The 14925-nt window shown below is 39.1% G+C and overlaps 1 protein-coding gene across 1 annotated transcript; it reads right to left on the bottom strand.

Annotated features, from left to right (window-relative positions):
- Window positions 1–294: 294 nt before the first annotated feature.
- On the bottom strand, window positions 295–11760 carry LOC134528844 (uncharacterized). Its single transcript, XM_063362510.1, has 4 exons — window positions 11622–11760; window positions 10357–10448; window positions 9917–10082; window positions 295–419 (listed from the first exon to the last, which is right to left on the bottom strand). The coding sequence occupies exons 1-4, from the start codon at window positions 11758–11760 to the stop codon at window positions 295–297; spliced, it is 522 nt and encodes a 173-aa protein (XP_063218580.1).
- Window positions 11761–14925: the final 3165 nt, after the last annotated feature.

Raw genomic sequence — 14925 nt, forward strand, 5'->3', positions numbered from 1 at the left:
TGACAGCCAAGAAACATGAAATGAGATTTTGTGATAGAAATGCAAACCATACCATGAAGTAGACACTGACATTGCAGTTAAACCTAAAAAGTTTCAGTTCTGCAATAAATTAAATTCTCCTTATTTGTACAACCCAAAAACGTTAAAAAAAAGTGACTTTGGCAGCTAATTATGCAAAAAGTATGCAATGTATATATTTTTAATTTCGTGAAAGTTAAACTATTGAAAAAGTCTAAAAGTTGATCAGTGATTAATATAAATATAAAATCATGACCTGAAATGAGAGGCACGCCCTTAAGACAGGGACTGAAGTATCTGTTTACTTCGATACTCTTTGCTCGAGGACTGGGCGGGGGTCTGTGAATCTCGGGACGTGATGGCTGCGCGCGGGGACTCCCCGGCAACCCAGTTGCCGCTGCCTGCGGCTGTGCCCGCGGGCACACAAACGGGTGTGCCGTGGGTGTGCCTTGGGTGTGCCAAGGTTTGAGCTCGCCCCTGCCCCAACAGGTCTGGGCCCCCTTCAAGTCCCATATCCCATACCCTGTAGTTTCAGAAAAGCCTAAGATGTCCATCAAGTTCTGTCCCTGCCCGAACACGCCCGAATATTCACCTTCGGCCAACCTCGGGATTTGTTTTATTTTTGCCCAGTAAAAATGAATTAAAATATTAAAAGTGGTCAGTTAGGTTAGCTACATTAAAACTCTTTAAAACACTATGGACGGTTAGTTAGGTTAGTATAGCTACATTAAAATAAACAGAGAAATATATATATATATATATATATATATATATATAAATAAACCCGAGGTTGGCCGAAGGTGAATATTCGGGCGTGTTCGGGCAGGGACAGAACTTGATGGACATCTTAGGCTTCCCGTAGTCTCATGCTACCTGCACATCCGCATACCATTCACAATGCTGGGAGCTGAATTTTTTCCACACATTAAAACGTCTTTGAGAACAACTGTTTCAGCCTCTTATGCTGCTAGACGAAACTTGTATAGACAGGTGTAATGGCTCTTAACTGATGTTCGTAATCAGACACCTTTAATAGGTCTTGAGCGGTTTATTCGGATCTCGTAAACAACATATGAAATGTTTTTGCATGGTGGGGACCTGTCATTTTCCTGTGGGCGGACCCAAAACGGCAGATGTGTTGGCTATGCACCGCCACACAACCTGACACCAGATAAAGCAATAGCATAGACCCAAATAGACACGAAAGTTCCCAAATGCAACAACCGTACAAGCGGCTCAGTGAGACCAGCAAAAATTCAAAGAAAGCCCATGATTCTCTGTTTTTTTTTTTTGCAGAAGAAAAAGGCATGTACTTGGAAAATAGTACGCTCTTTAACATTAGAGCAAAACAAAATTTCATCTGTAACACCGAATACTGAAAGCTAACCGTTGACGTAAACTTTCTATTCTGTACTTACAAATAAAATACTAGCTGAGTAACAAAACAAACACTATAACTCGTGTTTTAATTTTACGTGAAAATTTTAAACAAAAAAATTATTCTGAAAAAAAATGACTCAATAACCAAAACAAAGACACAAGTCAAAACTTTTTTACGTGAATACGTCTCTAAAATTGCTTCCTTTGAGGGAGGCAATTCAAAAAACGAAAGATAACAAAATCGGGGTATATAGCTTGGTGTTGGAACTACATATCTATCATCTCCATCCAAAATTTAATTACACCACTGGATAGCTAAAGGATCAAAGAATTCGTTACGCTAAGTGAGGACTGCGACGCATCGCGCGTGGTGGAGGGGGAAGCGCCGCCATTTAAAGGTCATTTTGCTGCGTTTCGAGATTTCCATTTAGTATAACTTTTGTCGTTCGTACGACGTTTCAATCGTCAGCTCTCGTCAATATCTATCAATTGCATATATAAAAAATCAGTGTAAAATAGTTACAGTGAATATACATGCTGTTAAAATAAAATATATATATATAATCAAAACTACACAATGTCGGCCCATACGCGTAAAAAAGCCAAATCCAAATACAGAGATCGTATACGGTTGAAAAAGGCTTCACAAAAGCAATCGAATGATACCGAGCGAAGCAGTGCCGGGTACGTAAAGGAATAACACAGCCACGCCCCATTTTTTTTAAATATTACCTGTTACGTACACGTATTCACGTAACACACGGCCGTGTCCATGACACAGCCACATCCCATTTTTATTTTTCGAGTGAGTGAGCGCGTTTAACTCACGTTGCATAGTCGACGCTTGCTGAGACGATGAGAATGCTTTCAAACATCACCGACGAGTGGCTAGCAGCCTCAGCCAATGTAGCTGATGCTTCAGGCTGGCTTCAGGATGACTTCGCTGAACGCAACAAGTTAGACGTTTAAGTGAGAAGTTTAAGTCTGAAGGGTGCATTACAACGAGACTTACAGTATTTATTTTTACATGACAACGTCTAATAAATCGATGAACGCCGGCTGCACGCACGAAAAAGTGTCCCGTTACGCACATAGTCCCGTTACGCGAATTGTACCGTTACGCTGTGTCCCGTTACGCTCATTGTACGCTTGCGCCGCATCTATCTCTCTTCCACTCGATTGGAACAACCATCGATTTGACTTTTTCGAGGCACATTAAACTTCAAACACTCCCATTCGTTTCCTACTTTTCCTATCATCGTCCTATCCTTAACAGAATAACACAGATGGGAAGAAGTTAAATAGCAAACATGTATAAAAGTTATAGTTGAAATAAACTCTTCGTTAAAGTAATAAACATATTTGAATGAATGAGTGCAAATAATAGTAAATTTATCAATTAAATTGTAGATTTCATTTCAGTTCTTCTTTGTATCCATAAAAATAGTAATAATTCAATAAAAATGTTTCAATTTTATTCATAAAAGTATGCAATCATTTCATCAATTTTTTGTTAAGACGTTGTCAAGTTAAACTACCGTCCGTAAACCGACTTTACAGGCAACCAATTTTTTTTTAAGTAACGTTAAACCTCCTTACAATAACTTTAAATAAATACAAATTCTGTTAAAAATTGGGCACCGAACAGTCGTATTTCTAGGAATCATTTCAGGCCAAGGTATGTATCGAAATACTGCAACTATTTCTCCCATCCTTAGATAATATGAATCGCTAAGTTATTTAAAGGCGATTTACACAAATCTAATAACAAAATAACCGCATATTTATGGGCCCTGTCGAGAACAGTATGACCCTAGTAGTATGTAAATGTATGTCCGGGCACTAGCTTCTGGCTGTTTATTGTATGGATTAGGATTGTCGGTCCGCCATCTTGGATTGTGACGTCACGGCGGCCATCTTGGATGCTCTTTACCTTGACCTTTGACCTTGAACTTGAAATATGACCCTCAAAAATCGCCAAAATCTGCCAAAATTTGGCAAAAATTGCCCAAAATCCTCAAAAATCGCCAAAATTTCCATTTCTGTGGAAAAAAATTCCGCCAAAAAATCTCAAAAAATTTCACAATTCAAAAATTTCTCTTTTCGAGGGAAAAATTCCCGTTTCAAGGAAAAATTTCCGGTTTTTAGTCCATAAAAATACCAGAGGCTAGAAATGTCCATATATAGGCTTAAACATCCATGTCTACAGCCTCCGATAAGCCTCTGACGTCATCATGGATAATGGTCACCGTTGCAATTTCCGTTACGGCCGCCATCTTTAAAATCTATATTTATTATCCGATTTTAATAAAAAAAGTTTTAATATTTATAAAAAAACCAATTAATAAAATTTTTGATATAAATATTAAAATAAATCACTTTTATGACACGGAGCTCGGAGTCCTCGGTTCGAACCCGACGAGTGAAAAAAAATAAAAATGGTGACCGATCCTTCCCCCGTGGTGGGTGCAGGCAGACTGGCCCCCACCACTTTGTTAATAGCATATATATCGTCAGGTAGCATGACGTCACGTCCGCCATCTTGTCTTCGTTGCTGGAAGCCATCATCATGTATCGTCGGCTAGAGTGCGCTGACACCATATTAGTTTAATTCTTATCCACCAGAGTGCAGTAATCATTTATTATTATTACTGTGACACCCGCCATCTTGTCATTTGGACGCCATCTTGAAAATCCGTAATTTTAATGCTAGAGATGCGGGAAAAAGTTCAAAATTCATTAAATAAATTTGCAATCTATATACTGATTGATTAGATCGTCTAAGGTCCTTGGTACGATCCTGGATGATGTAAAAAAATAAATAGAACAACAATTTAACATAATAGTGACAGGTTCAAGAAATTAAACAGCTCAAGTTCTTTCACAAACATATTATTTATTACATAATTTCTATTCTACTACAGGATCACTTGCGAAAGCCAGCAATCTTATAATAATTTAGTTCCGCATCGGTGTGAAATGACTTATTCTTAGTTCCATTCGGTTTATACTAGACAGAGACCAACCAGAACCTTTACTGACATAGTCCTCCTCTTCTTGACAGAGTTTCCAGACACCGTGTTTAACAGTTTGCTTCACATCGTTAGGACTGTAAATTACTGCAGCCGATGTTTTGAATGCACACTTCTTCACTTTATCATCGAACGGATACGGCTTTCCATATATACAGTCCAACCAGAAGTTATATTTTAATGGACCGTTTGTTGCTACGTCATCAGTAAGCTGATTGATTATGTCCTGTCTGATATCATCAAGAAAAGTACAAATATCCTTCGACTCACCTAACGTATTTAGATAATAGTAGTCTTTCAACGTTCCACGAAATGCAGACTGCGCCAAGTAGAAGCCATTATCGTTTACTTGTAATGCACCGAACACAGTCTTAGGTTTATTTTCATGTTCAGACGTCATAACAATCGGTTGCTGCACATCTGTTTTTTTGCTTGTACGCTCACGAGTCACCAATCTAAACCGAGGAGTCGAACTTTCTACAGGTAGTTCAACAGAAGGCGCACGGACTTCACCTTTACAGTTTTTCGCATGTCGACGCAAATTATCAATTCGAGTAAACCATTTATGACACTCATCACAGCGAAACTTCATGCGAGAATGATTCTTCGTACATCTACTCCTCTCATGTCTCTGTACATCATGTGCAAATGCAAAGGACATATCGCAGTAGCCACAAGAATGCCTAGTTGAAGACAAACCTGAACCAGATGTCGTTGTAACTGTAGGTGTACCACTTCCAGGCATACTCTTATGCACATCAATGCATCGTTGTTGTATAGAAACCTTTACTTTCTGCCGCACTGCAGGGCCTTTGCAGGTCTCCGAGTGATACTTCAAATTAGCATTTCTTGTAAATTGCTTGCGACACTTAATACAACCAAACATTTTACGATAAAGGTTCTTAGCACATTCCCTCTTCTCGTGTCGACGAGCATTGCTGATGTTTGAGAAAATCTTGTCACAGTAACGACATCGAAGTTCGTTAGTTGTTGACGATTCACCATCCATTGAAGTCACCATCGAGGGCGAAACAGCGTTCGTCGAGGTTTCATGTACAGACAGCACTACCGGCATTAAAGTCTCTTCTGATGGTAGTATCATGTCTGTTGAAATCTCCTCCAATGTTGACGTCGTCGTCGTTGCCAACGGGATCTGATCCTTCTCCGTCGTAGCTGTCGTCAAGGTTCCGGTAGTCGATGGTACAACATCCCTCGAGTTCGACGTTAAAGTCGGTAAAGATGCCATCGAGTTCGCAAGAACAGGTAATTACGCGACTTATGCACCAGAAGAAACAAACTAGAGGATCCGTACACCGTCGACGACAGTAACAAACTCAGCGACCTTCTGTCTAGGACTCGCTTATATACATGCACCGGATGGAATAATACGCTAGTCAATTCAAGAACAATTTACTATAATACTAGAGTCAAAACAACATTAAAAATAGAAGCACCATCAAAAAAAGGAAGCACATTCTGAAAGCACAACAAAAAGGCAGCACATTTGGAAGCACCGTCAACGAAAAGGAAACACATTTTGGAAGCACCGTCAACAAAAAAGGAAGCACCGTCAACGAAAAGGAAGCACATTTTGGAAGCACCGACAACGAAAAGGATGCACATTTGGAAGCACCGTCAACGAAAATATGGCACCCTCAACGAAAAGGCAGCACAATTGTCATTGGCTCCAATATTCATTGGCTCAAATATTCATTGACTCCAATATTCTTTGACCCCAATATTCATTGGCTCCAATTGCTCCAAATGCGCCCATAGCTACAATTCGCGCCATCAGATCCAAAGATCCAACACACAATGTACGCAATGTACGCGCAATACACACAATTTACACGCAATAAATGTAATGAAAACACAGTACACGCAGGAAACGAAATGAAGAAATAGTACACACAGGAAAAGGAACGTACACACAGGAAATGGAACGTACACACAGGAAACGGAACGTACACACAGTACACACAGTAAAGGGAACGAACGCATAATGTTCTCGCAATTGACGCACAGTCACGCAAAGTACACGCAATGTACGCAAAGTACACGCAATGAAGAAATAGTACACACAGGAAACGGAACGTACACACAGGAAACGGAACGAACCCGTAATGTTCTCGCAATTGACGCACAGTGCACGCAATGTACGCAAAGTACACGCAATGTATGCAATGTACGCGCAGGACAAGCATTTAATGAGAACGAAGCACGTTTGGACGGAAATTCTATAAAACGAAAGCTCATTTAACGAAAAGGAGGCACATTCTCTCTCGTTCATTCAACTCGGTAGGATGCGATCGTCAATGATAAGTTAAGATATAATGTCTCCAACAGTCTATGAGTCCAACAGATTTTATTTCCATTAGTCATTGGCTACAAAAGTCATTGACTCCAACAGTCTTTTGGCTCCAAAAGTCATTGGCTCCAACAACCATTGGCTCCAACGGTCTTTTGCTTCATCAGCTCCAATGATATTTGGCTAGAATGCTGCGAGTCTAAGAGACTATGAGACTACAATTCTACGAGTCTACAAGACTCCTACAACTGCCTTCGAGTCTACAAAGCTCCAACTACTCCAGCAGCTTTATGTTATAAGATTACAAGACTACTTGTTTACGTAGCTACAAGTCAACGTGGATACTTGGCTACATAGCTACAAGTATACGAGGCTCCAAGACATCATGACTACGCGGCTACGACCCATGAGGTTACGAGACTACGTGACTACGAGTCTTCAAGTTTACGAGACTGCAAGGCTATAGAGCTACGAAGCTTCTAGAAAATAAGTTTACGAGACTGCGAGGATACAGGACTACAAGTCTACACGAGTACTTGACTACGAAGCTATAAGTCTACATGGCTCCAATTGTGACATCTGTCTTCGGCTGAATTTTCTCTTTGGCTCCAACTGCTACAGCAGCATTATGTTATAATATAACAAGGCTACTTGGTTACGAAGCTACACATCTACAAGTCTCCAAATGTCGCATCTGTCTTCGACGGCATTTTCTCTTTTGCTCCAACTGCTCCAACAGCATTATGTTATAAGATTTCATGGCTACTTTGTTACGTAGCTACAAGTCTGCGAGGTTCCATTGCATCATGTCTACGAAGCTTCCAGGACACGAAGCTACATGGCTACGAGACTACATTACTCTAACTGATTACAATAGCACCATTCAGTGGTGAGGGTTAATTTATCTCATGCAAAAAATAACCTGTTTAAATAGTGTCGATTACTGTCAACAGATGACACCACATGTTGCTTACAGGCACATATTATTTAGTTCTTTTATGTGGGATGCGGGATGCTCACTAACGATTGCAAAAGAAGGAGGGCTTCGCTAGACACCAAGGAGAAGGAAGTTCATCCTTCCAGTTAGTGTTTCACAGATTTCTCAGAGCTTATTATTTGACTGAGTAGTGGTTGTTTATTTTTTTAATTCCACCTAATAAAAATATTACAAGTGTTGACTAAGTAGCAGAAATTCACTAATTAAATGTAACATTGAATAAAATAACATGACTCATTAAGTTAAAAATCCTTCATGTAGAGATTAATTGCTCATCTGTAATCAGGAGCACGCGGAGAAAACCACTATAATATTGTCAAGAATAATCAGGAGCACACGGACAAAAACAACCATAATATTGTCATGAATAATCAGGAGCACACGGAGAAAACCACCATAATATTGACAAGAATAATCGGAAGCACACGGAGAAAACCGCCACAAGTTTTCTTTCATATCATAAAATTACAGGAAAAAATTAATAAAAAATAAAAAATCACAAAAAATTCAAAAACTGATTCTGGCTTGGACTAGAACTCTATCTTTGCTCATATATGGACATTTCTAGCCTCTGGTATTTTTATAGACTAAAAACGGGAAATTTTTCCTTGAAACGGGAATTTTTCCCTCGAAAAGAGAAATTTTTTGAGATTTTTTGGCGGAATTTTTTTCCCACAGAAGTAGAAATTTTGGCGATTTTTGAGGATTTTGGGCAATTTTTGCCAAATTTTGGCAGATTTTGGCGATTTTTTAGGGTCAAATTTCTAGGTCAAGGTCAAAGGTCAAGGTAAAGAGCATCCAAGATGGCCGCCGTGACGTCACAATCCAAGATGGCGGACCGACAATCCCAATCCACACAATCCACAGCCAGAAGCCAATGCCCGGACATACATTTACATACTACTGACCGTCTTTCTTGAGCCACAATCAATGATACGCTTCGCTCTCCATGTTGTACTCTAAACATGCGAATTAGTGGAATTTCACTGAAACAAAACTGTTTAAACTGCTCTATTTTAACGGTTTTTCACTGAAATATCTCTGGTTTCCAGTATTTTTTTAACAGTTCCCATATTAAAAATTTTGATTATTGCATTTTAACGCATTTTTTTTGTTTCATTTCATTTGTAATGGTTGCTTTTGCTTAGTATGGATCCATTTGTGTCAAACATATAACAAACGTTTTTCTGCGGCTTGCGGCAACTCAGTAAAATATTCGTAATTAAAATTTCTTTCTTACTGAAGGCGCGATGGTGCTACACTAGAAGTTCATTTCATGTGGTTACAAATCTGGGAAATGCGAAGAACTTGAAAGGCTTCGACACACAGAACGCGTTAAAACGCGGCGCTCAGGGAACGCGCGTTCTCGGCGTTCGGCGATATGGCCACATCACACAAACAGCGTTATCTGAGCAAGCGATCCAGTATTGTGTGTGTGTTCCCACAGTAGGTAGCTGAATTGAAAGCAATGAGTAGTTCTGATGAGGAGGAAGTTCTGCTTCTTCTAGCCTTAATTGAGAGGAATAGACGGAGTTGAGTGCACCCAATTAATAAAAAGAGAGAAGAGCTTGGTGAACACCACCGTCTGTGTTCGGCGCTGCGTTCACGTGAAGTTTTTGTATATTTCCGCATGTCAAGACAAAGTTTCGAGGATCTGCAAGATCTACTGCAGCCGAATATTGAGAAGATCACCACGAACTGGAGGAAACCTGTTGAAACTAGGGAAAGACTAGCCGTTTGTTTGATGTAAGTTTATTAAAGATTCATGCTTGCATTTTTACAAAAGTATTTATTTCAATGAGTCTGGGTCACTGTAAATATAAAGGTAATATACGTGACTCTCATTGTTAAAAACCTCGTACGAACAAAGTAATACACAACATAATTGAAAAACATTTGAGCTACGTACGATTTGAATTTAAACACACATGCAAAACAAAACAAACGTAATATGTAATATAGGTATTGAAACTATAACGAAACTAATCTTATTGACAATAGACTCACAGTTTTCATATAAATGACGTGCGCTTTCATACGAATCATTGGTTGATGAGCCCAATGGACCCATGTTATGATAAACCGGGGTTGGGGGCGTAATATGTCCTGAGGGAGATGGTGAATGATCGTAGAGCATAGGTGAATATGATGTGGCTATCCCAGGTGAGTGCATTGGTGTACCAAGTCCTTTCATTTCCATTTTTGCGAAGAGAGTAGCAAGTTCCATCTTCATCAGTGCTTGTGTCGCTGGGTGGAATTTTCTGAACGTGTCAGCATAACTGAGAAACAAGTGATCTATGCCATCAAACTCGCGTCTTGCAGGTTTACTTTGCAAATATTGAAGGAACTTGTCCACGGGCGTGTTTGGGGGTGTATCATGTTTGGCCTCGAGTCCAACTTTCATTATTTTCGCTAGAGGCGGGGGTGGCATTGGCATTTGTGTAGAGGGTGGAAGTATTTCTGCTTCATGTTCCTCAGCTTCATTTTGAGGTTCAGTTGTTTCATTGTCGAGAAATGTGGATTCTTCAATTCCGTCACTTGGTAAATTTCTGTCAGTGGTACGGGTTCGAAGGGTATCATCCAAAAAGTGCGTTTGTTTACTCCATTGCCACTTTTAGTACGTTTTTGGCCTGCCCTGTTACACCTTTCACGCTTTTCTTGTACCTCATATAATTGTCTCGTAAACTTTTCCATTTTGTCTTGGCTGCATCACCTAAAAATAAAAAATAAATAAAATAAAAGATTGCTATTAGAAATTATACTAATAGTAAAGTTATCAATATTTATATATAATTTTATATGAATTCAAAATTAAAACGTAATAAACATTTCATATGTATTCTTTATATTTCAGGTATTTGGCTACTGGCGACAGTTACAAGACCATCGCATTTTCTTTTCGCTTGGGACGTTCAACTGTTTCCAACATAGTGAGAGACGTTTGTCGGGAAATATGGAACGTTTTGCAGCATATATATATATATATATATATATATATATATGCTCCCTCCCACGACACGGACTTGGAAAGAAGCTGAGGAAGGTTTTTGAGCACTATGGGCTTTTCCGAACTGTGTTGGAAGTATAGATAGGAAACACATCAAATTAAAATGCCCCAATAACAGCGGATCTGAATATTACTGCTACAAAGATTTTTTTTTCTCTCGTCCTTCTGGCAGTGGTGGACCCATTCTACAAGTTCATAGTAGATGACATCGGAAGTTATGGACGACATAGCGACAGTGCTATATTTGAGAATTCCGCTTTCTACCAGCAGTACATTGTTGGAAACACTATTCTCCCTCCAAAGCCATTACCTGGCACAAATACTTCTATGCCTCATGTCATCGTCGGCGACGAAGGCTTCGGACTTCAAACGTTTCTAATGAGGCCGTATCCTAAAGCTGGAATGATCGATCCAAAAAAAATGTTTCAATGCACAGCTCAGTCGAGCCCGTCGTGTTGTGAAAAATGCGATCGGTATATTGGCCATGAAATGGGGTGTATTTTTGAGACCAATAGAAACAGGTGTCTCAATTGCAGATTGCTTAGTTAAAGCTGCTACCTGTTTGCATAACTACATTATTATGAAGAATAATGTTCAAGTAGAATTTTCAGCCAATTATTTAAGGGAAGAAGATGCCACGGGACCTATGCAAGCGCTTGTAGCAACAAATGCCACCAATCGATGGTCAACAAACGCAGCGATTCAAGTCCGCGAACAGTTTGCTGATTACTTTGCTAATACGTCATAGTTGTATGAAGTATTGTTTATAAAACATAAGTAATAATACGTTATAAGTAGTTATAATAATAACTAATATTAAGTAATAACAAGTACTACATAAATAATAATACATTATGATATGTAGGTATTCGTTCTTACTTGTAATACCCAGCTCTTCAGCATTCACATTCCATGCCTCCGCCTTCTTCACCACATTTTTATACAACTTATGTGAAGTGTCATGCCAATAAACGAACTTTCTCACTTGTTCAATAAGTTTCTCGGTTTCTTCTCCCATCTTGAAACTGTCTGTGAATGAAAGAAGAGACACGCAGAACGTCCGTAACGCGCGTTACTTTTGTAATTTTCCACAACCCGAACGGCTGACGTCGCGTTCCGGAAGGTAGCGCCTTTGAATATGTAGCGCTGCGTTGTAACGCTTTGTGTGTGGCAGGGATGATGCAATGTTGCGTCATACAATCGTATTGCGGTAACGCTATACAGGAAGGCCGAACGTCGCGTTATAACGAGTTCTGTGTGGCGAAGCCTTAAGTCTATGGTTCCATTGACTAAACATTTTTGTATAAACATCTGTAATTGGCATACAACAAAACAAAACATGTTTGTAATATTGTAAACTATTTTTAAAGTAAATTTTTGATATCTTATACGTGTTTAGTAAATTTAATTTTTAAATTGTTAATTTTTTAAAATTTTAATTTGCTTATTATTTTTTATTTAGTTTGTATTATATTTGCAATTTTTTTTCTTCATTTTCTTGGTTATAGATTACTAAGGTTAACTTAGTTGTGTTTTGTTTGTTATCAATTAATACTTACCTTTGTTGTACACATTGTTGTGATAAGTGTAACTTTAGCACATAAAAAAAAGGTCCATATATTTTTAAACCCGAAAATAAGGATTTTAAGCCTAACAAAAATCAGTTAAAATATTGCTGTCTCTAGAGATTTTTTTTACGAAAAAATAAATCTGGACTCCGTCTTAGAGGTCGAATAACCGACGAAATTTCCATTAAACTTCTCGTCAGTTTGGTTGGTGAAGTCAGGTTTGTTGGGTTTAACGCAATCTGTGCCTCGAATGAGGCGCGCTGAGGTTTAGCTTTGTAAAGATACGGTGCCGACAACCGCTTTGATGCGGGGGGGGGGGGGGGGGGGGAAAAGCTGCTAATCTTCAACCCTTAGTTTTGTCCGAACATATACTCATCCGGCATCTGGGCTCGGTCACGTGAAAAGTGTTGGTTGTCTTCGCCGCACTTCACCGCACTCCGCCCCACTTCGCCCCACTTCGCCCCACTTCGCCCCACTTCGCCGCGGCGGAGGCCGTTATAACGGAACTGTTGGAATTGCACCTCCTTAATGACCGGTGTCGAGTTCACGTACAGTCCAGCACAGTTAATCCTGGCCGGTGAGTGCAGCGCACTTCACTAACATTTTTGCATTCCAGTTCACCTGTATTATTGCAGAAATTCCTCGAAAATATAAGACATAACCCGTATACGAAATATTAGTACTTTTTACGGAAATGCTTGTAAGATTTACGAAAAATCTATTTTTTGACGTGACAACATCTAATAAATCGATGAACGACGGTTGCACGCACGAAAAAGTGTCCCGTTACGCACATTGTTCCGTTACGCTGTGTCCCATTACGCACATTGTTCCGTTACGCTGTCGGCGAGTGCAGTAATAATAGGTTATGTTACAATTGATTAAAAAAATATGTTGATTCATATAATTGATGATAGACATTTGATTACAGTTTATTTATATGAAAACTTGTTCATAATTATATTTAAACTTTATAGCTAAACGCCAGTTTTTAAAATTAATTACAAGTCATCTACACGTGAACTGTTTCGTCCACTGTTATAAAGTGAAGTGAAAAGTTAATGTGGTTTTAATTGCTTATTACCACAACAATTTCGGCAATAAAGGTTTATTATTGTTGCATTTTATAAATCATATTGCTAGTATAATTTCAAGTTTTTATTCTTTTATTATTAAAATAAAAATTATTCAATTTTATTTATAAAAGTATGCTATCATTTCATCAATGATTTGTTATGACGTTGTCACGTCAAACTATCGTCCGTAAACCGACTTTAAAGACAAACAATTTTTTTAAAAGGTTTTTGCACCAGTTTAAAAAACACTTCTCAAAATTATTCTTTAAAACATCGCTCTGCGCGCTACTTAATATTGAATGATCACTCTACGCCCCTACGGATTTTCCGTCAGGAAAAACTTTATAACTAAATTTAAAGTTCATCTGTATTTTCTGTTTTTGTTACAATTGTATCGTCATTGACAGCTCACGGTGTTCGTCTCTTCCGTGATATATTTTTCAGACTAATTCCTTCCGCTGAACTTTCTGCGCCATCTATGCATTTAAGATTTTAACATCATCTGATTTTGGCCTGTTTTTCTTTGTGTTTGTGCATTATTCTTTCTTGTCCATGACGTAAAGTGTGCTCATAAAAATTTTTTAATCAGTAATCATCGTTGCAAGAATCGTTCAAAGAACGCACAAAAAATTTTAGCAACAACGGGAAATTCGTCGTAACTCTCACTAAAGCGTGTCGAGAATCACAACGCCCACTAAAGCGGCAGGGGAAATAACTAATTAAAGTAAAGAAGCAGATAACTGTAAAGCCCCCCGCACACGATCAGAACAGCTCCCAGTCCGAACTTCTCAGTCCGAACTGACAGCTTGGACTGAACTGAAGCCTTCCCCACACACCATCAGTCTTGTGGTCGCTGTTGCTGCTGGGTATATCGTTTCGACGTAGAATATGGAAGAACGTTTGGACGTTGAAAATTTCATTTGCACTTATAGTTAGAAAAGAGAAACAAAAAATGCAAAGAAACCAAAGAGTATAAACAAAGATGTCTGCCACGACACTCGGCTTATGGACTGCTTGTATGGACTGGCGAGACTTTGTTTCCACACACGGCAGTTCGGACTGGGGGGTTCTCGAGCCCTCAGTCCGAACTGATGGGAAGCCATCAGTTCGTCAGTCCATCAGTTCCGACTGATTCAGTCCACCGTCCTAGCTGACACACGGCGGTTCCGACTGACTAAGTCCGAAATGGTAGTTGGGACTGATTGTGTGTGAGGACCTTAAGAGTTTTACAAGTTTTTTTTTTTAAGTGAAAACTTCTTTAGCCAAGTTGAAAGATTTTTGGTAGGGGCAAAAAGTATGGGTTAGCGTTACCAACATGCTAGTAATATAATACCGAAGTCATTTTCTTACGAACATTTGACGTATAAATGATGTCATATTACACATTTAAAAACAAAGTTTTATGTTTTCACTTCTGTCGACGGTCCCCGTGAGTCTCTTTTTCTGACGTGGCAACGTCTAATAAATCGATGAACGTCGGCTGCACGCACGAAAAAGTGTCCCGTTACGCACATTGTTCCGTTACGCTGTGTTCCGTTA

This window comes from Bacillus rossius, chromosome 2, assembly GCF_032445375.1.
Source record: "Bacillus rossius redtenbacheri isolate Brsri chromosome 2, Brsri_v3, whole genome shotgun sequence".
NCBI lineage: Eukaryota > Metazoa > Arthropoda > Insecta > Phasmatodea > Bacillidae > Bacillus > Bacillus rossius.

Coding starts and splice junctions, on each gene's coding strand:
- LOC134528844 (XM_063362510.1), bottom strand. CDS start 11,760: ATGGGAGAAGAAACCGAGAAACTTATTGAACAAGTGAGAAAGTTCGTT. Junction 10,449..11,621: donor TGAAGAGCTGGGTATTACAA/GTAAGAACGAAT, acceptor TTTTATTTTTAG/GTGATGCAGCCAAGACAAAA. Junction 10,083..10,356: donor TAACAGGGCAGGCCAAAAAC/GTACTAAAAGTG, acceptor CCCGTGGACAAG/TTCCTTCAATATTTGCAAAG.